General features: G+C 45.7%; 1 protein-coding gene across 1 annotated transcript; it reads left to right on the forward strand.

The window, feature by feature from the left end:
- The first annotated feature begins 12,531 nt into the window (after positions 1 to 12,531).
- On the forward strand, positions 12,532 to 25,943 carry LOC112554667 (arg8-vasotocin receptor-like). Its single transcript, XM_025222606.1, is given in 5 exon segments — positions 12,532 to 13,212; positions 21,887 to 22,050; positions 22,537 to 22,672; positions 23,232 to 23,330; positions 23,332 to 25,943. Coding segments are annotated over 5 exon segments (1,314 nt in total). The 5' UTR covers positions 12,532 to 12,603; the 3' UTR covers positions 23,638 to 25,943.
- The last annotated feature ends 387 nt before the right edge of the window (positions 25,944 to 26,330 follow it).

A 26,330-nucleotide genomic window follows, 5' to 3' on the forward strand; every position in this document is an offset into this window, starting at 1 on the left:
GGGCTTGAGAGGAGGAGGAGGAGGAGGAGGAGGAGGAGGAGGAGGAGGAGCCGCCATTATATGAGAGGACTCGTCATGCCGGGCGAGCCGTGCGACAGGCAGTGCGGGAGGAAGTAGCAACATGTACATTGATATGTATGAACGGCGCCCTCCCTGTGCCAGCGCTCACTGTAGCGGACGGGGGTTGTCTCCCCGCAAGCCATGTCACTGTCCTTCCTTTCCCTTCTGTTACGCAAATTAACTTCCGCTCTCCGCTCTCCCAAGACTTCCTGAATAACTTCAGTCTTCGGATTTGAATTCAATTTCACGGGTTGGCCGGTGGAACTTTGATTTCTTTCTCCATACTTTTTATTCTTAAGATAACTCTTTGTCAGATGTTTGTAACGCTTTGTCTGAAGAAGTTCCTTTGCAATGTTTTGTTCTGCGCACAGAAAATGTTCTCGTCTGCTCAGTGGAGGTGTTCTTAGTATCGTCTGCTCATTTGCAACGTTCGTGTCTGTTCGTCATCGTTGTCTTCCATTCCTTCTTCTGACCTTCTTGATGACTTCTTCGTCGTCCTGATAGGATAACCACTCAAGATGGCGAAATTTGCTAAGAATATTTCTAATATGTCTGAGATGTTTCTGAGATATTTCTGACATATTCCAGAACCAGTTCTCCTCAAGCTGATAGCGCTAATGTCTCTCAGATGCATGATCCAAGAGAAAATCGGTGGAAAGCGGGCGACCTGCGCGATATGCCTCCAGTGGTGTCGGGGAGGAGGAATAAATCCGTTAGAGATGACCTCACAATCTACGGCAGCGCCCCCACTGCAAGAAGCCCGGCACCGCGCGGCTTACGGAATCAATCACAGAATGCAAGTTTGCCCACAGGCCTCGGCAAGCCGCCCGCCGGACACGTGGAGGTCCACCCGCATTTTCGTCGACCTCTCGAAGTGTCCGGGAAGGGCGATAACCCCTGACCACCCGGCTAGAGACCCAACACCAAGATGGAGCTCGCCGGGTACAAGCAGACGAGAGAGGGATTGATTGTGGGTAGGGTGTAGCAGTCTAAGTGCTGTCAATGTTTGGATAGCCGCTGGAGATGAGAGAGAAGGTAGGATGTCGTTGCTATCGTCTCAGCATGCGGCAGTTGCTTCCCCTGCCATGTCCTGGCTTGCCACTTGATCTCCCTTGAGTTGTTTATTCTAATTTCCTCCGACGGGGACCTGCCAGCGGAACAAGGGGAGAGAGATATGTAGATGAAGGCACAAGACAAGCGACGCCGAAAAAAAAATTATTAAAAAGTGGGCAAGAGGAACATGAAAATCCAATTAGAAACAGTTTTACACAAATTTGAACTAACAATCGTTTATCCGTTTGAGGTGTAAAAGAAAAAAAAAGAACTCTATTCATTACCCAGTGTTCATCCTTCCATTACTCTGTGTGTGTGTTTTCATTAATGGCCTCTCCCACGGTGTGAGAAGATCTATGACCACAGTTACTGTGCCGCTGTAAATACTTTGAAAGCAAAACTGTTCATAAAACCATACATACACTGTCCAGTTGTATATGGCACGAGAAGACCAGGTCTTGACCGGTGTCTTGGTGATCTAAAGGTATTTTTGAGACCCGACACTAAAGTGCCACAACTTGAATTCCTCATCACCATCAGTACCATCAGATAGACTTTGCACGAGCAGCTCCTTGATGACACGACAAATGGGAAACCCCAATTCCGATCACAAAAAGAGGTTTTATTGAAGGCAGATCAGCCTGATGTCAGATGGTCCTCTTTGCCTTGCATCCTCTGCTTCATAAATATGGCGGCTATATGGTCTCGTCCGTCCAGCAATGAAAAAGTGATCCTTGTGGGGCCGGAGGTGCTGTAAGTACCGGCGATATCTGGCCGGTCATTGATGGCAGCTCACGCAGAAATGGGTTTTCGTTGTTGCCAACATCATTTTTGCTCTCAGCAAAGAAATAGTCAGGGTCCTGATGACACTGTCAGATACATGTACAGGACCTGTATGTCATTCATAACCGTTTTTCACCTAAAGTATTCCTTCTGTCTTTCTCAGTGATTTCCAGGTGATTTTTTATCACTGAAAACGATTTTGAAATTTATTTCACTGGCTTAACTGACACTGTTGAACAAATTACAGACAACATCTGAGCTAACTTCAGTGCAGATAGTTTTTAATTAACTCCAGATAAGTGATTATACAGATTAAGACTGCTGCCCTTGAAAAATGCAAATCTCAATAAAAAATCAGACAAGCGAATACACGATGTTGTCGATATATAAACTACTCCAGCTACTTAAAGAGCCACTTTAACATTAAAGTTTTTAGTAGAAAGAAACCAGAAAGATTTTAAAAGTCATCAAATTAGCCCAAAACTATGGACACATCGGAATAGGTTGTTTGGATAGAAACAATACTGTAAACAAAAACAACGTGGGAAAGATCGATGGAGAGAGAAGGAAGTTCGCTAACTACTTAGTTCAGTACTTCTTACACTGCTGTGTGTCATTACCTGTCGTTCATTTCAAAGGAAGAGAGGAAGAATCTTTTATATCATCAAATAAACGCGATAATAATAGCAGCAGAACTGTGTCTGCAGTTACATCATTTCCGAAAAACGTGGGCGCGAGCGAGGGAGAAAGGGAAGAGAGGAAAGGAAGGATGAAAAAAGCCCTGCAACCGATTTCTAAGCCTGTGTAATTTGACTCGACCGAAAAAAAGACAATGGCATATCGATGAAATGCTTCCAGCCATCGTTAGAAACTATTGCCAGGGCTGGTCGTCAAGAACAAAGCGAAAGAAGCGCAATAAACACAAATGGTTTTCTTTTTTACCTTTTACCTTTGAAGACTTAATGTACTGAGACAAGTTTGAAGTTATTTTTGCCTTGTTACATCTCCGTTAAGCTTGTCAAAACAGAAGAATTGGTGGTGTCGTTGAAGATTAGAGCAATTTCTCCATCACTTGATTAGGAAGACAGTCCATCGACCGACGTCTCTATTTCTTTGTCCTCTTCTGGGGAGACATCGAGTTGTGTACAATATTTCTTTGTACTTTCAGTACTTCGTTCATCTTCTTAATTCAAGAGGCTACAGAATTTCACGATTTCAGGATGACTCCAGAGTGGATTTGGGTAATTTCATGCTCTGTCTCTGTCCCTTCCAACCTTCTTTGTGTCTTTGCCACGAGTTTGCAATAGTTGTTTCTTTATTTTGTTGCTCTTAAGTTTTCATCGCGTGTTTGGTTGCAATGTTTACTTGTACATCTGAATGCCCTGATTTTAGCTTTTTTACTTATGGTCACAATAAAATATATTTTAGTTTACTACTTTTGTGGCTTTGTGAGATCACTCCGATTTCTGACTCTGTGCCAGGGAGAGAGGTTAGGACAGACAAGCAAGCGGACTGGCGACTAAATTAAGTGACTAAATTAGTATTTAAAAATAAAAAGTACACCATTATAAAATAAAATGTAAAGGCTAGGTAGGATTTATCACATCAGTGCCTGCCTGTCTTGTCTACCTGAATATTGAGCGATCAAAGTTAGATTGCTCTATAAACACAAAAAATAAGGTTATTACAGATAATTGACAATTTCGTTTTTTGACAAGAGGTTTCTATCTCAATCCATCCAAGCTCAATTAAGCAGGCGAACAGTCAGAGACTTTGTAGGCCAGCCAATCAGTAAAGTCACCAGGAAGACGTGATCCATCAAGCATCCACCCACTCAGCCGGTCAGCCAGTCGAAGCTAATTTTAGTTCAGCAGCCAGCCAGTCACTGATCTTTCACTCGATATCAACCACATTACAAATCAGTCAGCTGACTAATCACCACTCAGCACATTGATCATGATCTAATTAAATAACCATTACTCCGCCAATTAAATGATCATGATTCTGCTACTTAAGTAATCAGCAGTCAGTCAACAAACTACTTTGTCAAACACTAATTATCTAGTCACAATCAGCCACTATGACGAGCCAGCGAAATACATAATAGTCAGTTGGGCAGATAACTAATCATCGACCAGTTAAACTTCTCACCGATCGGACAAATAACTGATCATCCATCAACCAGCCTTGCCACAAGTCGGGCAGCCAGTTGTCTGCTCAGTCAGTGTGTAATCACACTTTTTGCTGAACCTGACTTCAATTTCTTTTTGTTTCTTCTTCTGTCCTCGTCTCCATTCCATTCGACGAGAGATACGTCATTACCGCCCCCGTTGCTAGCATCCTTCTTTGTCTTTCTTCAGACACATTTCCTTGTTCTCTCCTGGCATCTCCACGCTTCTCCTCGCCCACTCATCACCATTTCCCCTTCCTGCTCCAGTCCCTTCCCAACCCGAAGCGTCCAGAAAAAGGTCAGAACCGGAAAAGGTCGAGCCTGAGACTTTGTTGATCACCTGAGACTGCTACTCGTGGCAGGCAGGAGACTGGAGGTTGGCTTTTCAGCTGAAGTAACGAATGAAACTCGCGCCAGACATCTGTACCAGGCGACTTCAACAGTTCTTCGAGAAGCCCCCCCGGTCTCAAAACCGCTTTCTACAACTGTCAAAGTTGCGAGAACAAAGGCTGTGACTTGGACCTCATAGTTGGGAACAGAAGGGTGTGTGGTTGCCTTTTATACGAGCAGTCAAATGTCTAAATAAATAAATAAATGTGAACATTTGTGATGACTGAAACTACTCTCTTATCCTTCCATTTCAGGACAAGAGCATTTTTCGATCACCTGAAGTCAACCCTTTCTTTAGCCTTGAGTGTTAGCTCATGAAGTCTTTGGGCAAGGGTTAGGGTTAGTTTTTGGACATATACTTAATATACTTATTATAAAACATGTTCGACTACTCTGTTGTAATAAACATGTCCGACCACTCTGTTGTGAAATTCTCCACACCCTTTTGTTCGCCGTTTGTCTGGAGAAGAAGCAGCGGGTCCGGTGAGAAATATCAGACACTATATTTCCATAGAAATCCCCGCCAGCCGCGTGTCTGCGTCTGTAGCCAAACTCGGAATTAGGCGAGAACAGACGATTTATGCTCGATTATGAGTTCACTACCGATGCGCAACGCTCTTCTGATCCCAGAAAAAACATCTTTCTGAGGAGACAGTTGTGTGGTCAGCAGACGAGTATCTCTACAGGCTTTTGTTCCACGTGCAGTTGCCATCTTGTTAGTCTCTTGCCTTCATCTCCCTTCTCGCCCGTTCAGCATGTGTCGGCCATATTGGTATTCTTGTGCTTGTCTGAGGACCTAGTCAGGAATACCTTTCATCCCCGTCATCCCATTATTTACAAAATACATCTTTTCCTATTGGATATTTTCCAGCTACACATGGATTGCATGTTTAGAATATTTATCTGATACCGTTGGGCATCGACGAAGACAACTCTCTTGTCATCTTGATTTATTGCTTGACCCTTGCTCCCCGTGACAGCATGGTAACTCCTCCCTCCCCCAACACCACACCTTTACTTGTTCGCTCACTGGAGCTTGGGACATCCTTACATCTTCATCGTGGCACACACTCCAGTCTGTAGCAAAGTTCTGCAGAGAACTCTTTACTCTCCTTACTGCACATCTGCCTCTTCTTCCTCTGATAACATTATTACATAATCTGATAATCTGATAAAATTATTACTTAATTCTAGCTGCCACCCTTCTACGTCTCCTTGTATTGCCCGTGACCATGCCCGCATCCATCCAAGCCTTGGCCAGGGGCTGGACGTCTCTGAAGTGGTCAACACCTGACTCTGAGATCTTCAAAAAATCTCGAATAATGGAGTTGGGCTTTCCTTTGTTGAGGTCTCGCCACCAGACGGGGATCTGACCTTCTCTGGTGTCGCCAGCGGCTTCCTGTTGACTGTAGACTCACCGACCATTGGATGGGACTGTGGCACTTGCTGTCGGTGTCCAGACGTTTGTTGCGCGTGTCCAGAGCAGCCGCAAAATATCGTTGTTGGAGATAAAAATAAAACTACGTGGTCTACAGCTTGGCAACTAATGACGTAGTGAGAACGGTTAGTCTGCTACAAGATAAATCACAGACACAAACCGCCTCGGTGTTAGGTCAGTTAGGATGTCCTGAACTTTGCCAGGATTACCCAATCAGAATTAGGATCTTTTTTCTTCCCATACTCTAACCCGACCAATTTATTTACCAAAACACGTCTACAACAAGTTGACCACGATCCCCTAACTCACTGCTTCTAGTACTGTCCTCACAAAGGTCCACACCAAAACGCACGAGAATCTTATTCCCCAGAATACGTATGTAAAGTATACACTTCTGGCCTTCTGGGAAAAGGAACCCCAAACTTACCGAGATCGTCAACCGTATTCTTTATTTGAGGGGAGTTCTAAGACCTTAAAATAGACAAGCCTGACAACACAGTCCTCACACAAGTAGTATTACAGTTATCAAGGCAGTGTTCTATATTTGTGCGATCATTTATAACTGATGGGTTAGTTGCTTGGCTAGATGGTTGATGGGCTGGTCGACGAATGAATGGGTTTGTTGATTCATTTGAATTACGTATCCACCTTTTGGTTTCATTAAAATATTTTTCCATTGAATTCCATTGATTGCTCTCCATCTGTTGATGATATTCCAGTTGTTTTGAGAATGAGTCCTGGCGTTTATCGTATAAAAAGTCCTGTGCGCATGTGCATTAAGCCTGTCGATTGTTTCTTCATGGCGAGCGCAGGAAGCGCGATTATTCTTGATGCCAACGCCTCCACCACGACTGCCACCAACGACTGGTGCCACAGAGGGAAATGTCGGACGTCGGGTTCCCCATCTTCGTTCCCAGAATTCCACCCAGCTGATGGTCACCCTATCCTGATATCACTCTTCCTGGCCGCCTTGCTTGCTTAGAGTAGTCGCTCTAGACGGCGCTGTTGATCATAAGGGAGGCGATCGCTATCAGATGACACGGGCCTGCACGGCAATGCGATTGAAAGCTAGTTGTCCAATCAGGCGGCTAGAGCTTGTGTTTCCACCATCCTCCTTTCTTCCCGTCCAGCCTTCACTTTGGACTGTACTTTCGGATAAAACCAGTTCTCAGTCAGCTAGAATTTTCTAAGCTGATCTTTGTTTATTTTTCTTAAACTTAAAAATATTTACCGCAAGCTTAAAAAAACTCACATTACACGCATTCCTGGAAAACATTTTTTTTCTCTTTTCTTTCTTTTTTTTTTTTAGTCTTGAAAGAAAAACAGATGACACGAGAGAGATTGGACATCAAGATTTCAGAGTTTGTGACAGTGCGTGCACACATTCGTACACACTAACAAACAAATTTTTGTGGAAGGCTAATGGAGCAGTACAAGGATAATAGATGAAGAATGTGATGCATGATTTAAAATGCTACCTCCTTGACAGTTTAATCTTCCCTGCCTGATGAAAACCCAATTTTGATATTTTTTAAGAATGAAAACTACGAGCTCCATGTGCGAGGGACACGACAAATACGACAACGATGACAACCAGCGCGAAGACGCGCTCCACCTGCACGGTGGTGAAGACATCAGTCACAATCTCTCAAAGACCACAAGGGACGAGTGGTGTAGACTACATCTTACTGGGAGTTTTATCTTCTCTTCCTGTGATAAGTATCCGGAGGTCTCGTTCATCATCTAAAAACCACGTAGTCGCTTTTATGTAGGACAATTTATGGCCACTTTTGTGTAGTGAAAGGAGAACGCAGGTCTGGCCAGAAGATCCGAGATGTGAAAACATCAGAAGTCAGACGTGAGTTTGTAAGGAGGCTGGATGACAGACTGGACACTCCAGTAGTGTTCCCGCAATCGCCACCAGACTCGAAAAGTTCTCGTGTGATGCTTGTGCAAAGCTGCGTGCAATATATTATTTCCGCAAATATAGGTTGATGCCCTGCTCTGTTCTTCAGATGCCCGCCTACAGACATCGCCATGCAAAGAAAGGTCAACAAGACAGAGGTCATGATAATGCGTGGACGTATCTATGTACAAACGTGACGTCACGATTTTCTGTGCGTAGTTCTATGCTCTGGGTGTTTAGCGTTGAGATTTCCCCAATTACCAGAAAAAAATTTGCACAAGTTTATTTCTTCTGGCAGGGTAATGCTAATGTCAGACGATTAAGGTGTTAGCATTACTTAAAAGAGAAACGGATAGGTCACGTGCTTATAAGCGGAACATCCTTTATTATAACCAGACGTCACGTGACCTCTTCATGAGACGCGGGGTTCGGTGCGAGTTGTAGGGTGTAGAAAACACCACCTAGCGGGATTTTCTTTCTGTCTTGATGTGGCATGAAGTAATCAGACAAGTAGTTTATAGGTCTGGGGCAATGCAGGACTATGTGATGCCGAGGTTTCTGGTGGCGCTGGTGATACAGCGATCGTGTAGGATTACAGGACAAATACGTGGACCTCGAGTTGTCTGAGAGGCCGGCGATACAAGGGGCCTCGGTGACGAGCTTTATTGCCGGCCAGTGGCGGTCTGCGACTTGCAATTCTATCAGCAGTCTGTTGACCACATACGGGTGTCAAGGCTTTCAGACGAGTGGAGCAAGGTCTGGCACGAGGGTGTCTCGCGCTGTGCCCCCACCACTCTACCCCCCTGGCTCCTGGGGCCACTGGTTCCTGCTTGAGGATGCAGGGCATCGGCGTCCCGCATGGACAGATTTACAAGCCTGCGGGATGCCGCCCTGAGGGCCAGCGTGGGCTGCAGCATGCGTTTGCTGCGTGAGGGCCTGCAGCAGCGACAGTGGGCTGCACTGCAATTAGCCACCTGCTGGCTGCAGTCGACTTCGGAGTATTGCGCATGCGCGGCACGGAGGGAGAGAGACCGGAGAGAAATGCGTCCTCTCGAGGGACCTCGGGGCACTCTGTCGCCTGGGTAACAGCAAGGGACAGCACTTCACGCTCTAGGGACACTACCCTCGCTCACGTTGACACCTTCTTAGTCAATCTGACAAAGTGAGAGGACTGAATACTAATGGCATGAAAGCTGAAGAACCTGTCTCTTGGTTAGCATACTGAATGAATATGTGTCCAGTGGCTTATAGCAACGGACACAGAGAGATTTATTATTATTATTATTATTATTATTATTATTATTATTATTATTATTATTATTATAATAATAGCGCATGCTCAAGCTCGTAAGGAACATGCTCTTAGCACTTGAGACAAAAACTAGATATCTACAATATAAGAAGGAACGGAAGGACGACAATAATACTGAATATTAATAAAAGACAAATATAGAAAACGGAAAGAGGAATCAGGTAACAAGAACTAAGAAAATTAGAAAAAAGGATTATTAATCACAGTTGTAAAATTCTTTTTTAAATATACCTTGCATGAATGATTCTTCAATATCAGGAAATTATTCTAGAACACACACGCGCACGCTCACGAATTCACACACACACATAAAAATGTTAACACAAGGAAAGAAGGAATAACAGAATAAATGAATTACGGAAGAAATGGTGTGAAGGGAAGAGAAAAAAATCACTTGGAAGAAAAAGAGCACAGGCAGATGATCCAGTGTAGGCGCCTCTGTGACCAACACTAGTCACGTGATATATGTTGTGCCCTGGTAATTGAGGCAAACAGTGGGAGAGGGTCTGTGTAACGCGCGGCAAGTCACCAATCTCGAGGCTCATTTATAAGGCCCGAAGACAGATGAGTATAAAAGACAAAGATTTGATTGCGTTCCATTATCTTGTCTCTTTCTCGGTTCTAGCGCACTTTTGTCATGACAGGGCGATTGCTGTGAGCTTGTCCAATGTTTTTCGGCATTTTGGCCAAAGCGAGGTCAGGAACAACACGAGAAACTCGTGGACAGAACATATAGCGACTGTTGGGCACCACACGACTGAACCTGAGAGATGCTTGTATGTGGGGTGGATTTCCACCCCTTTAGAGAGTAGAAGCTGAATAATAATAAATGTAAAATTTGAAAAAAGCAAACTCACACTGACAAGGAGCATGCTCATAGCTCTTAAGAACAAGGAGACATGGACAGCATTCGATGGACAGAAAGGAAAGTGATAAGTAGAGTTTTTACTTCCAATAATATGATCAGTTGTTTTACGATAACATAATGTGAAGCTCTGCATATAAAACCCTTATTTCTTTCACATATTTATATGAGACTGGAATCGTTTAAGTGCCATCCAGTTTTTTTGGGGGATGCCTGCTTTTAGGAGTCCTTGTCATTCTGCTTTCGCTCTGCGACAGTTTTAAAAGCATTCGTCAGATTTAAATGCACATTTCCTTCGCAAGCATTTCTTATAAATGGGGAAATTTCTACATCTCCGACCTTTTTTTTTCTCCTCATCAAACATTTCTTGTCTTAAGGGCTTGATCTTTAGCTTTCCTTTACCCGATCATTTCACTACTTCTTGTATACCTTGTCAATTTGTCAAGCGGCTTATCCAGTCTGCAAGTAACATTACTTTCACTTTATTACAAAAATGTGGTTATGTGTGCTTGAGTGACTGGGTAGGTCAGTGTGTCAGTGAGTGAGACTATCAAATACAAACTAAAATTCGAGGCTGAGACAGCGTTAGAGAGAATACTTTGTATATATTTCATATATATATATAAAACACATGTAACTATCCAAATATTTCGCGAAACTACTTTTAGAATACCACATCTAGAGTATACTTCGACTGTGAGTTCCTAAAGCTCTTTCCAAGGATCAGAAAGAAACTTTCTAGAAAGATTTCAAAAGATAACATGATAAGAACACCTGTGAAGACGTCTTTTAAGTCCTTCTTGAGGGAGCGATCTCTCTATCATTAACAGACAACTTAAAAGCGACAGGAATCCTGTAATCGCCTCCTCACACGGGTATACACGGACAGATGACTGCCACCCCGCTCTCTAATCACAAGCTCCAGCCACAGACCTTGTGTCCATGTTCAGGTGATCGGCACGTAGTCAACATCCGTTTGCAGGAGCTCGTTGGCGAGTGTGCATGACGTGGATCAAGAGCTAGAAGTAAAATACATTTATATTTCCATTGAGATAGATTTTGTTGAATGAAAACTTATTTTCATGGAGATATCGATCACGAAGACCAGACTAGCCTGTGCGCATGCGCAGAAGAGTAAGGACAGCAGACATGCTTGTAACGTCAGGCCAGCCTGGGGTCACGTGACGGGAGTGAGTAATCCGCACAGTCTCTTCCAATCCTGGACTTTGCAGGACAGTCTGCCAAACGTCTTTTCCCGTCTCAGCAAATGCTGAGCTCAAGTCACCGGCACTCGAAAGCCGGGAATGGAGAAGTAATCTCAGAATTCTGTTAGTGACCGCCTGCTCTAAACTGTGTCGTGCGCAGAATCTTGAAAAGTAGAAGAATGGAAGATTCCAGAGAGGAAGCTCTATAACGCATTTCTGGCTGATTTGTTGACGCACCATACACAAGCTAGAGCAAACACGCTGACTACATTACCAACCACATTACCACATTACCACATTACCAACCACATGTCCTGATTCATTGCTTGGAGCTGTCTGCCATTGTATTCCGAGTAAATTCTTTAAGACAAACGAGAGTGAGTGAGAGAAAAATGACTTTATTTCTTATGGTATTATCTGCATTACATTTCACAGTATATATTATCTGCAGAAACACACACACACGCGCACACACACAGATGCCTAGTCAAGATTTCATTAAGATACTTTGACTCTCCTAACGCAATCTACAAGGGGACTTAACTGTAACCGAGGATTGGAACATATTGCAGAAGTGGTATCTCTTTCAAAAAGTATCAAAGAACCAAAAATAGATAAAATGGAGATTACGGCGGGGGAAGCTCTACAAATACACTTGTCGGTCTGCACGTGCACACGTGGGTAGGAAGTTACCAGTCTGTTGCTATTTCTGATTTGTCTGCTATTGTATTTTGAAGACTAAGGGGTGAGAGAGAGAGAGAAGGAGGACAGGGCAGAGTCTGGGTGCAGCTCTGACGTCAGTGGTTGCCAGGATGAGGATGTACTGAGCCAGGGCCTGCTGGCGGGACACCACCTCAAGTGATGTTGCAGGGCTCAGCTGCTTGCATCATCAGTCAGGCTGGCAGTCTGCACAATGTTAGAACAAACAGCAGCAACGGCCAATTGGGCCTTCCATATTGTCTTCTGGCAACAATGGGTGTATGTGTTGGGAAGCTGCTGTTAAAGATTTCTCTGCTTGGTAGTTGATAAAAAATGTCCGTAACGGGAAATCAACAGTAAATATATTTTTATCTCTGCATCGTCACTTTGTCATCCACAGCTTGTTATTAGCAAACACACTGACAACTCTGTTATTAACGGTCTACGACGGACAGTTCTCTAAATTAATAAATCAAAAAACAGATACATTTATCTTCAGAAGTTGTTTTAAGCCTGCAGACCGACTGAAATATTATAATGAGTAACTGAACTGTGAAATGACTGAGAGAGTAAACAAACAAACAAACATTCGCAACACAGACTACCTTGCACTTGTTGCTGATGCAAAGTGTCTTGTTTTTTTACAGATATTTTTTTCTTCAACTCGAGTACAAGGTAAATCATCTACTTAACTCTGACAGCCACAAGCGCCAACTGCCAACATGTCGGCCAGCAGCTCCACGACAGCCTTGACCTCTGCTGGAGAGTCTCGAGGTTCGAGCCCCGGCCTTGACCTCCACAGATTTCGGGACCACGTCGACCTTAACGCCTTTAGTTCTTATCTCTACCATCCCCACAACTACTCCCACGACCGTACAAACGGCAGCAGCACTACTACCACCAGCAGCGGCAGCAGCAACGACTACTACGTGGGCAACGTGGCGCCCAACGTGACGGCCCCTGCAGGGACTGTGCACGACATCGAGTACGACTTCTCTGTGCGGGTGTCCGTGCTGTACGTGCAGATCGTGCTGGGCACCATCGGTGGCGTGCTGGTCATCGTCTGGATGCTGTACAACCGCCGCCTGAGGTCAAGGGTCAACGCCCTCATCCTAAACCTGTGTGTGGCGGACCTGCTGGTCATGTACCTGGGCTGCTTGACCCAGCTGGTGTGGGAGTACACCAACCGCGCCTGGCTGGCCGGCGACTTCATGTGCCGCCTGATAAAGTTCCTCATGATCTTCGCCAATTGCTCCTCCACCAACATGCTCGTCGTCATCGCCGTGGACCGCCACCAGGCCATCCGTTCGCCTCTCCGCGAGCCGTTCGCTGTGAGTACTTACTTACCCTCACTGTCAGTCCATGTGTCTGTCCATCTGTCTTTAAGCCAAGCACGGGGGTTGGTAGGTAGTCTTAATTGTGAAAACAGAAGTTACGACCAGGTTCATGAGTTCATTACAGTAAACACCTGTTACTTGTGAATGTTCTGAGCTTGGTGGAAGTGAAAGACATCTTCTAGCGCAAAGACACACAAGTGGGTAAACATGGACAGTTTGAAACACGTTTCTGCGTCTCTATTCCATCGTGTTAACCTACCCTGAGTCTGTGTCCGGTCATGAAAAAACCTATTCTGAACATCTGTACTGTCCAGTAAACCTACCCCAGCAAAGTTCTATCCCACTAGACAGAGACTGAGACCAGAACAAGCAGGGTTTCGCCAGGATATGTCGTGCACTAACCACATTGCCACCCTCCGTATCATCATTAAGCGGTCTATTGAGTGGCAGTCCTCCCTCTGTATAACTCTTGTGACAGGGACGTCATCTGGAGGCTGATGATCCACAACGGCATTACACCTAAGCTCATAAACATCGTTGAAGGTTGTACAAAGACTTGTCCTGCCAAGTTATGCACAATGGCAAACTCACTAAACCTTTTGTAGTGAAGACCGGCGTAAGACAGGGTTGCATATTATCACCAACAATCTTCTTGACGGTCATAGACTGGAGAATGCACAAGACAACAACACCAGTGGCATCCAGTAGACCTTCACCAAACAGCTAGAGAACTTGGACTTTGCAGACATTAGTCTCCCATCTCATCGGCAACAACATGCACAAACCAAACTGAGTAAGCTAGTCGGGAAGCAGAGAAGACTGGTTTAAAGGGAACAGAAAGAAGACCGAAGTGATGAGAATCAACAAGCAGGAACTCCCAATCCAACTTCAAGGAGAGAACATCCTAGAAACAGACCGCTTCATGTATCTGGGGAGCGTTGTCAACAAAGACTGTGGAGTGGATGATGACATCAAAAGCCGCATCAACATGGCAAGACATGCTTTATACACCCCCGTACCTTTTGTAACTCCAGAGCATTATCCTTCCACGTTGAGACCTGCATCTTCAACACCAATGTGAAAGCTGTCCTGCTGTAGGGTTCTGAGCTCCAGACCTTTACCAACCGATGTCTACGCCATATTCTGTGAATAACATGGCCTGCAAAGATCTCCAACAGCAGCCTGTGGAAAAGAACCAACCAGAAAGCCATTAGTTAAGACATCACAAAGCGCAAATGGAGCTGGATAGGACACACCCTGCGCAAACCACCTGACACCAATGCCAGGCAGGCACTTGACTGGAACCTCAGGGGAAGAGGAGAGTTGGGAGACCAAAGCAGACTTGGAAAAGAACAGTAGAGAGCGAGGCAAAGGACATCAGAACCACATGGGCCCAACTGAGGGGGCTGACCAAAACTGGGTCCGCTGGCGAGGTGTTGTTGCGGCCCTATGCTCCTCGAGGAGTAACAAGAACTAAACTAACAAACAAGATGGAGCCAACAATGCAGCCAACAGTTAATGTCCACGTGTCTCTGCGCCCCTGTGCTACAGCAGCAGGTAAACACATGATCCAACAGTTGCACGCTGCAACAGGGGACACAAATCTCCCATCGCAGTTTTCTGCAGCTGAGCATCATTTACAGGCCGGGAGTGGCCAGGCCGCCATGATGGCAGTAAATGCTAGTGTTACATCCACTGAGACGTTTTATAGTCTTGACTCATGCAGCCAGGCCCCGGATCTGTGCTGTCTCACACACTGGGTAGTCTCCCATGACACGTGCGGGGAAATAACTCCATAGAGATGTCACAGTACTTCACAGATTTTTACAACAGACTATTGTAAAACGAAGATATTTACAACGAACTATAGTGCATAACAGAAATATTGTAAGTAGACAATTTACAACAGACATCTTTGTATAGTAGACTATTGTACTACAGTGAATATCCTTGTATAGTAGACTATGGTATTACAATTATCATTGTATAGCAGACAGGAAACTGTTGTAGGAACAAATTAAACCAGAAATAATTTTACTCATCAATTCACTGGCTGATCAGACTATCAGGTCTATAAGCTGGTCTGGTTCCATAATAAGGGAACCACTTTTAGAAAAGCTAACAAAAAAAAAAGTTTTTTTTCTTTCTTTTTTTCCCCTCTCTGCCGTTCTCCCCGACTAGCCTATTCTGGCGCTAACCAATTTAGTATTTTCACATTTTGCTGGTACATAACAGATGGCGACTCTGCAACCGATATTACATCTACAGTTGTGTTGAAACTGTTACCTACAGTGAAATGCACTTGTGTGGGGCAAATACTTCTGACCTAAAGGTCATCGGGCCGTCCAGACAAGATAACAACAATGATGTTTTGCAAGTTTCTGTAGGAAATTTCTGAGTCTGGGGGTCCAATTAAAAAAAAAATTGCGAAGATAAAATTTAAAACAATTAATGGACCTAGCATCCGTAAAGTGTAGAATCGATGAAAGCTTTCAGTCTCGTTAAATTGCGGTCTTCTCAGACGATTTTTCAAGGGGAAAGAGGAAGAGGAGAGAGGTGGTTGAGGGAAGAGGGGAAGGGAGAGAACAGAGGAGTAATTCATTCAGCGCTGGAGAGTCACGCAAGAGTCACGCACGCCTTGGCATCTAAAGGGCCAATAACCCGGTCTAGGGGTAGGGGAGGGTGGAGTTAGGGGACTTAGTACTGAATCCATCGAAAATATTTTCTGACTTCTAATACTAATTCGTGGGCTGACTCTTTATTTTTCCTGCTCCTGCAGGCAAATAGAGAAAATCGGAGAAAAACGATCTTGCAGCAGCTTTGGCCCAACGATTCTTCTGAAGATTAGGCTCCTGCCCCGCCGCCATGGAGCGTGTGACACTGCATCGACTGTGAGCACAGACCTCAGTGTTCACACGCACAGGGTCAACCAGTGTAACAGTTGAGATGTTCCTGTCTGTCCTTGTACTGCTGCCCCAGTGTGACCATGCTGGTTTAGCCCTTAGAGACTCGGACAACGAATGACAGTGTTTCTACAGGACTGACCACAATTCCCTGGCATGACAGACAAGATGGACACACGCGGGGTTCGCGGCTGGTACCTGTCATTGTTTCCTGCGCTCATTATTTTGTCTGGGCTCGGCCTCCTGGGGAAAGAGTTCGATTATTTCTGAAGCTGTGTTGCTCAGGTCAGCTGTGCAAGCCGATAAAGAAACGCTGACCATCAGGTGAAATGAAAACTTTCTGAGACGATTTCGGGCATGCCCCATCCTTCTCTCCAATGCCAACAAGTGCTTGTGGCTGGAGACAGTGCACCCTGTCGACCTCATCTTGTGACAAGCTCTTGGGAACTTGAAGTGAGGTCTGCAACTTTCTTCAGGCGAAGTCTGTGACTTGCAGCATGATGACTCAGCTCACACGTGCGTTGTAGTGAGTGGTCATGACAACAGGTCAACAATTGAATTCACACAACAACCGGTGTAAGATATGAGAGGCACATCGCAGTATTGCAGCTTTATATCAATCTTCTCTATCCCAGCAAAGATAATTAAAAGTTCACAGAAGATGAAAGTGTGTGCGTGTGAAAGAACGAAAAAGAAGAGTCAAGTGGGATAAATTCCAAATAGACAGAAGAACGTCCAAAAAAAATTAGAGACAGGCAAGCAAAGTGTTACCCATCGGCCAGACGTCAAACAATTTGACAGGATCAATACAGCGCCGACCTTTGATGTAGACCGCCCAGCCAAACAGCTCATGGTTCCTCCAATTGCACGCGACAAGACCCTGCAAACCTGCCCTCCTCCCCAGTGAACCAACAAGATCAGATTACCAAGACCGAGTCCTTCTGCTCCCATAGGCCTCCGTGATCCGGGCATTTTGTCAACAAGGTTTCGTTGGTGCGAGTAGATAGACCTTCTGACAAGGTAATCACAACCCGCAAACCTGAGCCGATTGAATATCTCTTGATTTGAGAGACTGGGAGTGAGTGAGTCTGTGAGAGACTGAGAGTGAGTGAGTCTGTGAGAGACGGTGAGTGAGTCTGTGAGAGACTGGGAGTGAGTGAGTCTGTGAGAGACTGGGAGTGAGTGAGTCTGTGAGAGACTGGGAGTGAGTCTGTGAGAGACTGGAGTGAGTGAGTCTGTGAGAGACTGGGAGTTGGGAGTGAGTGAGTCTGAGAGAGTGAGTCTGTGAGAGACTGGGAGTGAGTCTTTGACAGACTGGGAGTGAGTGAGTCTGTGAGAGACTGGGAGTGAGTGAGTCTGTGAGAGACTTGGAGAGAGTGGTGCTCAAGAACGAAGAGGTGGTAGGGTGGATGGGGATTGACAAGGTTGAGGTTGATATGAATCATCTCTCGAGACCTCCAGATCTTGAGCTGCAGGTTCTGCTGGGTGTCGGGCAAGCAGGGTCACCCAGGCAAGGGTGAAGGAGTTCCTCATGCCAGTCCTGAAACAGATCCTTGGCTTCCGAAACAAAATCGATGACATCAACAACCACAACCATTACTTGCTTACTTGCTTTACAAAACTGGACGTGCAGTCGGTGTATGTGTCCTGTGTACAGTCGTAGTCTAATGACAAATGAAACGACAGATTCAGTTGTTTACACCACAACGAGCATCTTTGTACTACGCGTGCTTCTTGAAAGTGCAGTTTCTCTTCTTCTCTTGATACACACACTCGAATAGACACATGGTCACGCCGTGTAGGCTCACGTACACACTCGCAAACACATGTCACCATATCTCAGCATTTGTCTCCGACAAACATTTGACAAAATGAAGGTCAAGGTCGATATCCTTGACCTGACCACGTCATCCGCAGTCCTCTCTTCGAAGTTAATCTGTTCTGGATCCATTTTTGTCCCTTTGTGTTTTTTTTGCCAGTTGCCTGTCCATGACCTCTAACTCTCCATTACTGATCAGGAGTCCAAACCTTCCCTGACGTGGCGAGAACGGAAAGGGACTCACTGGAGAGTTTGACTAGGCTTTTCCCGTCCTTAGTTTAATGTTGCAACAATTTATTCTAAAGCAGATATATTGTCCTCCCATCTCTTTACTTTCGTATGTCTTAATAAAGGTAACTGTGTGGCTAACACCGCGCCCCAAGCTTCCGAATGGACCGCCGAGTGTGTCCTGCCCATGCGCTGAATATTTGACAAAATCTCTCATTGTCTTCCCAGTCTCTTGCCCTGCCAGACCCGCTGATTATTTGTACGTGCACCGAATCCTTAGGGAGCAGGAGGGGAAGATACTCGCAGAGTTGTCAGCGATCCGCAAAACAGTGTGTGTGACAGTGCGTCCGCTCATTGGGAAGTCTTTCTATCCTTCTTCCCTCCTATGTTGTAAATCGATTCCCAGCCTCCAACGGACCTGATTAATCGGCAATTAGTCTCTAACTAATCGTGCCAGCTCTAAGGGCAGCAACCGACGTACAGCAGTGGACATCGAAAACTTCAAAAGGTGTTTTCCTTTGACTGCCCGCCCAGACTGGTGGCAGACACAACGGCAAGAAAAAGGCGAGGGTCAGCTCAAAGGCACGTTAAAAGCAGGCAATTAGTGTGTGACGTGGCTTCCGGTGGCCATCTCCGTCGAGAATGCGCGTGCGCAAACGTCGTGCAGCAGCCAGACACGCCAAGTACAGAGGAAGCAGGACAGTCAAAGGAATGTTGAGGACAAGGAGAGGGAGACAATAGGGAGAACAAGAAGGAGAAGACGAGACAGAGATCGATTCCATGGCTATCACAGGCTTGATTGCTTTTTTATGTAGAGACGTGTCTACATTTCTTATTCACAGCTTTAGTACTGTAGTTGTACATCTTTTTAACCCCGGAAATAGGCAACCAGGATCATTTAATGCAAATTTAGTTACTTTGACTATTTACCTCTAAACATTAATCGCTCTCCAAAGTCGGGAACAAGGTACTTGACAAATAAAATAACAAACTGCTTGACCAGTGGAACAATAAACCAAACAGAATTCCCCCTTGCAGACAGACTAGTCCCCTGCTTCAAACACCTTGATTTCTCTTGCTGCTATGATTTTATTTCGAACGTTCGATTTCTTACTTTATTGAAGGAATGTTTATTCATGTGCGGCCTCTGTGAACACTTGAGTGTACAGTCTTATCTTTGGTTCTCTTCCCTGACCGGTTGATATTTTATACTTGACAGCGGGGCTACCCACCACGTGACTCGGTCGTTCGCTCGCTCCCAAATCCTTCTTTCATTTGTTTCAGCTCAGTCTGTTCCTCCACTCTCTCCCTCTTCTCTAACTCTAGCACTCCTCCTCTCTGTCTTTCTACCTCATAGATACTGTCTCAAATGTCGACGTGGCCCAACTTTGCCCAGTTTAGTCGACAAGAGTCAGCATTTCGTAATCTAGTCTGTGTGTTTATAAGTTGCTTATGTGCAGGTCGGTTTAACACACACACACAGAAACTGACTTTAACTACTGTTGTTTATAATCGGAATATTTCTACCTTCGCTCTACGCCGTTGTGTAGTGATCGTGGTGAGATATTTACACTCTCTGGAGGGGACACCAAAATTGGTGTCAGCAAACAAAAACAGGAACAACAGAAATCCAGCAATAGCAACTCCCCAGAAAAATCCCAAAACAAAAATCCGTTAGAGACATCACGCTGCGTACATTCCGCCCCCATGCCGGGGGATCCGCAGAAACAAATGGAAAAGGCAGACTTTGTTATTATTAAAACCCGAAGTCCAGTTAATTGGAAGTTGGACACCTTCACAGCTGCTGACGACCGCCGGCGGTGCGATGCCGACTGCTGCACGGAATGTCACACACGGTGATGTTGGTGCACGCAGATGTTTTACACTCTTACAAACCTCTTTAGGCTTTGAACCCACGACAGTGGCCTCCATCATAAATCTCAACCCAATCTGCTCGACATGAGTTCACCGGACTGGCACACCGAGGTTTCTAACTGTGGCAACTTCAATCTCGCTCCTGGCACTCAGCAGCTGGTGAAGAACAAGTAAACAGGAATTTTAAACTATTTCAAATTGGATCATCACCTTTCTCCATTCTAAACAAATTCCTGTTGACTATCAGACTCACTTGCTAATTAAGTATTTGAGAATAATTTGTTGTCCTTTGACACAGTTTGCAAATATTAACAAATGGAGTTTTCTTTGAAAAAAACAGTCGCTTTGGAATCTTTTTTGCTTTTCATCTACCTCCACGGGTAGTCTAAAATCAAACCGATTTGTTTCTATTTTGTAATCCTCCATTGTGTCAGCCATCCTCACTACCAGCTACATTTGGAGCCTAGAGGAGGCCATTACAAGGACTAAATAAAACTTTAATGAAACAAAATGTCAGCGAAAGTTGTCGGTGCCACCAGAATGGTGGGTGCGCAATGTAGGTGTGCGGGGTGGAGGGGTTGTGGCTGGGAACAGTGAATGGGTGGTCGTCCTGCAGCCCACTCGCCCACACGAACTCGGAATCTTCCATCAGACTGCAGCTTCCGCCCTCCTCGTGCCCTCGATGCTGGATCAGATTACGATGAGAAATGGTCAGCTGTCAAAGGGTTAAAAAAGCTCGCAAAGCAGACCGTTTGGAGTCTGAATCCGTCTACTGAAAACACGTGAGTGAAAATGTGTCATCATGGCGACCATTCATCAAGTCTCCGATCTGTGGGCGCTCTTGTCACAGCCTTGCCCTGGAGGTGACAAGGGCGCGCAGGAAAATAGTTCTCACTGGCTTTCACATGGCAAAGCCAGACTTCAGTATCCACAGTTTGTTGAACTGCAAACACCTGCCATCGCCTAGTCCTCAATTTCCTGTCGAGTAGCAAATCTTTTGATTGTTATATCTCCGTTATAAAGTAATATCAGACTTAACGTTCATCTGTCCCTTTGTCAGACAATTTCATCTTCTTGTCGATTATTTACAATATTTAGGTTATTTTCGGTTTTTCTTGTAGAGCGGCTTAATTCGAAGGATGTAATTAATGATAATTTGTGCAGCACAGATGCCAGTAGATTAAATATCGCCCTCACACTCACACACAACGGAAAGAACCTACAGCCTTTCTATTTACTCCTACCAACTAAAAGATGATTTGTTATGACGGACTAACAACGGCGATAACGGTCTGTGTCCGCCACACGCACGTGCAGGTGTGCACGCCTGTGTGCTCCTTTTATGAAGCCAGGTAAAGCGTTGCCCCGGGGACAGATGGCAAAGCAGGGCAAGTGTCTGTCTCCGAGGTCGCGAGGCAGCGTGCAGACCCTGCAAAGATTGCTTGATGTGACCCTAGGGCGTCTTTGCCCCTGATTTATAACTACCACCTCACGGGAACAGCGACATCTGTGGTGCCTGGAGACCCATAACTGTGGAAACAAGGCGCGTGTTCCCGAATTTCCCATGCTGCCCTCAGGGTAACGACTTATCCTCGCTTTATAATCACAATCTATGGCGGCGGGATTTAGAGGCTGGGTAGGGAGAGATACAATGGACGGGCGTGTCTGTACGAGTTACAGGTGGCCCATAACAGATTGTCTGATGATGAAGGGTGCTATGTGCGTGCTACAGGTGTGAGTAATCTGTGACTTGACAATCTGCTCACCTGTGCCTGGTACAGGTAATGCCGGGCATATGTGTACGTCACAGGTGTGGGTGATACGGGTACTGTGCATGTTTCAGGTGTGGATGATGACGGGCACCGGCTGGTTGGTGGCGGCGCTATGCTCCACGCCCATGCTGTTTGTCTTCCAGACCCGCTACGACGACACCAAGGGTCAGATGATGTGTGAGAACTTCTTCCGGTTCAAACCACTGTCACATCGCCAGGCCTTCCTCACCTACGCGTGAGTCTCTTCCACTTCTCTCTTTGCTGTCTGCGTGAAGGCGAGTAAAACGTGCGAGAGAGAGAGGAGAGAAGCTGATCATAACACACATGTGTAGCAGGTTACACAAATGTAAATAACTAATATCGCTTGAGGTAGAGTCTCACAGTCAAACCAACAGCTCTCCGGTTTGTCTCCAGACACTGAATTATTCTCTCTCTCCCCCTCCCCCCCTGCCTTCCGTACCTTCACCCTCCCCCCTCTCTCTCCTCACCCACTGAAGGCAAACGTAACGACCTCAAACCCTTGTTGCTCGGTAAAAGTGTTTAATTCAAAACAACCATCGAAGTTTTCTTTTGGAATTATATCCGCGATTCTACCCCTGTAATTAGCTCCTTGCCCACGTTGTGTCAGTGTTTATACACTGGTCGTTGTATACACGGTCTTTCGTCGTACGACTGTGACCACGACAATCAAATGTCTAGTTGTACCCTTTGTTCTCTACAGGTCCTTTGTAAACTTTCTCATTCCTCTGGTGGTCTTGATGGTGTGCTACACGCGGATCTTCCTCAAGATCGCACAGAAGGCCTCTGAGAACCAGAACAACCAGCTCAACAAGCGGCAAAGCTTCAAGCCTGGAAAGGTAAGATCTTGTTGTCCCTCAAGTGGGAGATTAGTCTTGTGTATAGGGCTAACACCTCCTTTCACTCAAGGCCCGACTTTAAGGCATAAATTCCGAAACTTGCGTATTGCCACAATATTTCGGATTTCTTAAAACGTGAAAGGGGATCGAGTGTGAGACCTGTTCTGCACGTGCCTGTCTGCGATGCCATGTGACCAGCTGCCAGCAAGTTTTATGTAAATTCTGACTCGGCAAATTTGGCGAATATGCTTTGCAGGTGAACACACTCAACTTCAGAGTAAAGGGTCGCCTATTGGAGGCACATGATGTTTTGACAACTAATGTTTTAGTATTGCATTTAATGCTCATTTTAATGATATTTTAACCGACCTTATCTTTATTATTATTATTCTCTCCGCCTTCTGCACGCATTTATATGTGAATATTTTTGTACTTGATTTGTGTACATAGACTTTCATTCTGACACTTGAATCTATAGAAAGCAAATAATCGACTGTTTGGGTGATTAAACAGCTTTACGCCAAAGTTAATGAATTTCTTTACCTGTGTTCGGCAACAGGTTCACCTGACCAGCACCGGGTCGTCGTCGCTGCCCAAGGCCAAGATCAAGACACTCAAGATGACGTTGGTCATCGTCATGGCCTTCATCCTGTTCGGCCTTGCCCTACTTTGTGGCGGAGATGATCATGTCGTACGGCGACTTCAAGTCCCTCAACAAGGCTGTGTACGCCATGCTGGGTGGCCTGGCCCCGGCCAACTCCGCCGTCAACCCCTACATCTTCCTGCTCTTCAGCGCCAACATGCAGTGTCTCCGCAGCCTCAAGCTGTGTCCCGCGCAGGCCGAGACCAGTCGCCGCCACTTCATGTACAGCACGGCCAGCACGCGCTCCGACTACTCCGCCAACTACAGCCGCGGGCCCCACCTCATCACCACGGAAACCTTCGAGATGTCGTCACTCAAGTGACGCCTACAGAGACGCCGTCATCGCCCTCATGATGTCACGCGGCGAGAGGTGATGACGCGCGCGGTGTCGCCGTGCGTGTGGAGAGCCAAGCACAGATGCAGTGTCCCGGATGTCGAAGGAGACTAAAAGGGTTAAATTGACGTTTGCGACGAAAAGGTGAGCGAGATAGACGATAATGCAGAGGAAGTCAGCGTGACGGGCAAATAAAAGCCGGATATGACGAACGAGTGCTATTGTGACGTCACATGGTTACACGGGGCCATTCTCCTCCGCGGGCACTGTGCGGCCCTAAAGTCAAGGTGTCACACGTGTAAAGTATGGGAGGTGGGGGAGGGAGGCTTTCGGCGCCGGCACCAGGAGCTGAGCACGAGGACCACTGACCGCAGAACGTGGCGTGCGACAAAAGAGTGCAGCAGCATCCTACCCCTTCCTGCCTTGCGTCACAAAGACTGTGATGTAACACAAGGACCATAGTGTAGGACAAGAACAGCGATCTCGCCATGTTGGTGTCAGGCAGAATCGTCCTTACACCATAGCCGCGTGCGATTATAAGAGGAATGAACTGGCGTGCGTCCAGCATGGAGAACGAAACTAGCCACCCGTATCTAGTTTCACATCACGGGTCTTTTTCCTTCTTTTCCGGTGTCAACCAGCCCTTCGCTTTCTCCTTTGTACCCTAGTCTAAGCACATCCATGTTCTCTCATCGTGATCTCAACCAGCTCTCTTCACACCCTCTGGCTTATCTCTCCCATCTCATGACCTTATCTGTTCCATTTCATGATCTTATCCTCTGATGACCACATACCTGTTTCTTCCAATCTTGCCCCTGATGACGTCTCGTAAGATTTATCTTCTTCTTGACCACTCTCCTCCCCTCTGCCCTCCCCTCACCTTGTCTCTAGTGTTTGTTGATTATGTCTGATCTTGTCTCTGGTGTCTGATCCTGTCTCTATGTCTCACCTGTCGTAATTTCAGCGTTTGCGCAGCGATACTATTTACTATTCACAATTCCGAGACCTCCTCCCTGCCCTCTGTCCTCTGACCTTATCGTTTTGGTGTGATGGAAATGTCGTCTCATCACCTCATGATGTTTTAGTCTCGGGCTTCATGCCTCTCATCTCATCAGCTATAAACATCACAGAACTTTATGTCCAGACGTAGTTCTTCGTACTTCATATTCTCCAAAGTATGTCCTGGTCGTGTTACACACGTGTTTGTGTTATTGGTTAACACTTGTAATGATCTACATTTGTAGATCTCTCTCTTTTTATGCTTTTCCAGCGCTGGCAAGTTTTGCTCACTCAGAAACACCCGAAAATGAAGGTTGCTGGTCGTATCCACCCTAGACCACGTGTACACTCACACGCCCACACACACACACACCGAGCTGGGCAGGGCCAACAGGGGCCAAAGCCTTTTTTGACATTGATATTTATTTTTACAGGGTATAAAAATGTATTTCAGCTGTTTATTTTTACAAAAACATATCTATGGGCGTAGCCCTTTCCACACATGCATATATATTCTATGTGGGTCCATTAACAAATCCAGCGTGTTTTTGACAAACAACTGGCTCGTGAATAGCTATCTAGTTGTCGTTGACTTGTCTAACAAACTGTGATAAACCAAAGAAAACAAGCTAGTCTCATCAACGGACAAGCCCCTTACATATGTTTACACGCAAGTCCCTCAGACACTCTTACAGACCCTTGATAGATATTGACAAAGGTTTTGACAGATGCAGAAAGGCTCTGACACATTCAAAAAAGCATTCAAAAGATAAGGAACACCCTTCATCAGATAAAGAGAACAAGGTATTGTGAGATGGAGGGAGCTTCTCAGGTTCTATTGGTTATAGTGAAGAGGTCTTCTCACGAGGACGTTTGCAATTCTGTTTTTGGCGATGCTGCTGGCGTTAGTACTCTTGCAGTTGATAAACAGGCCGAGTGAATGGCTCTTGACAAGGTAAACACCTTGTCACAATAAAGTGTATTTACAGAGAATACAGGCACGGATTGTGCATGAATAGCGAAGTGCACCAGACTCATGTGATGACAGTTCACAAGATCGATGCCTCATTTCACCAGCAATACGCTTTTCAAGTTGTGGCCACACTCCTCAAATCCCAATGTCGCGATAGAATCGCCGGCAGAGAGGAGATGATTCAGTGGCCTGCACTGAGGGGAGGTTTCAATCAGCTGACCACCTTCCCGTGAGAGACACGAGGGCGCCAACATGTCCAGCAGGTGATTGCAGTACCTGTGAGCGATGCTTCGCAAGGAGAACAACACACCTGAGATGAACGAAATGGTTTCGACCTGCCATGTCATTTTTGTGGACTAGAAATCTCAAAGACACGCATACAAACCCACTCCAACGATGCTACATCAGGCAGGCAGAGGACACGACCTCGGCAAGGCTATTGAAGAGGCGAGAAGCTCGATTATCCATACACCAGTCCGGAAGTCATACTACGCATGCGCATTTAGCTTACACCGACACAATAGTTCTTTGCGTGTTTTTCTATTTTATGATAGCTTATAATAGTTTAGGTGACGATCGTCAGGGTATGATCAGCTTTCCTGACAACCTGCAAGCCCGAACCGCTTCCCTCAGATGTAACAGTTGGGTTTCAATTAATGCGTTTCGCTAAGAGACAGCAAATATTTCTTAACGAAGCATTGTCACGCAA

The sequence above is a fragment of the Pomacea canaliculata genome, linkage group LG13 (assembly GCF_003073045.1).
Source record: "Pomacea canaliculata isolate SZHN2017 linkage group LG13, ASM307304v1, whole genome shotgun sequence".
NCBI classification, from domain to species: Eukaryota; Metazoa; Mollusca; class Gastropoda; order Architaenioglossa; family Ampullariidae; genus Pomacea; species Pomacea canaliculata.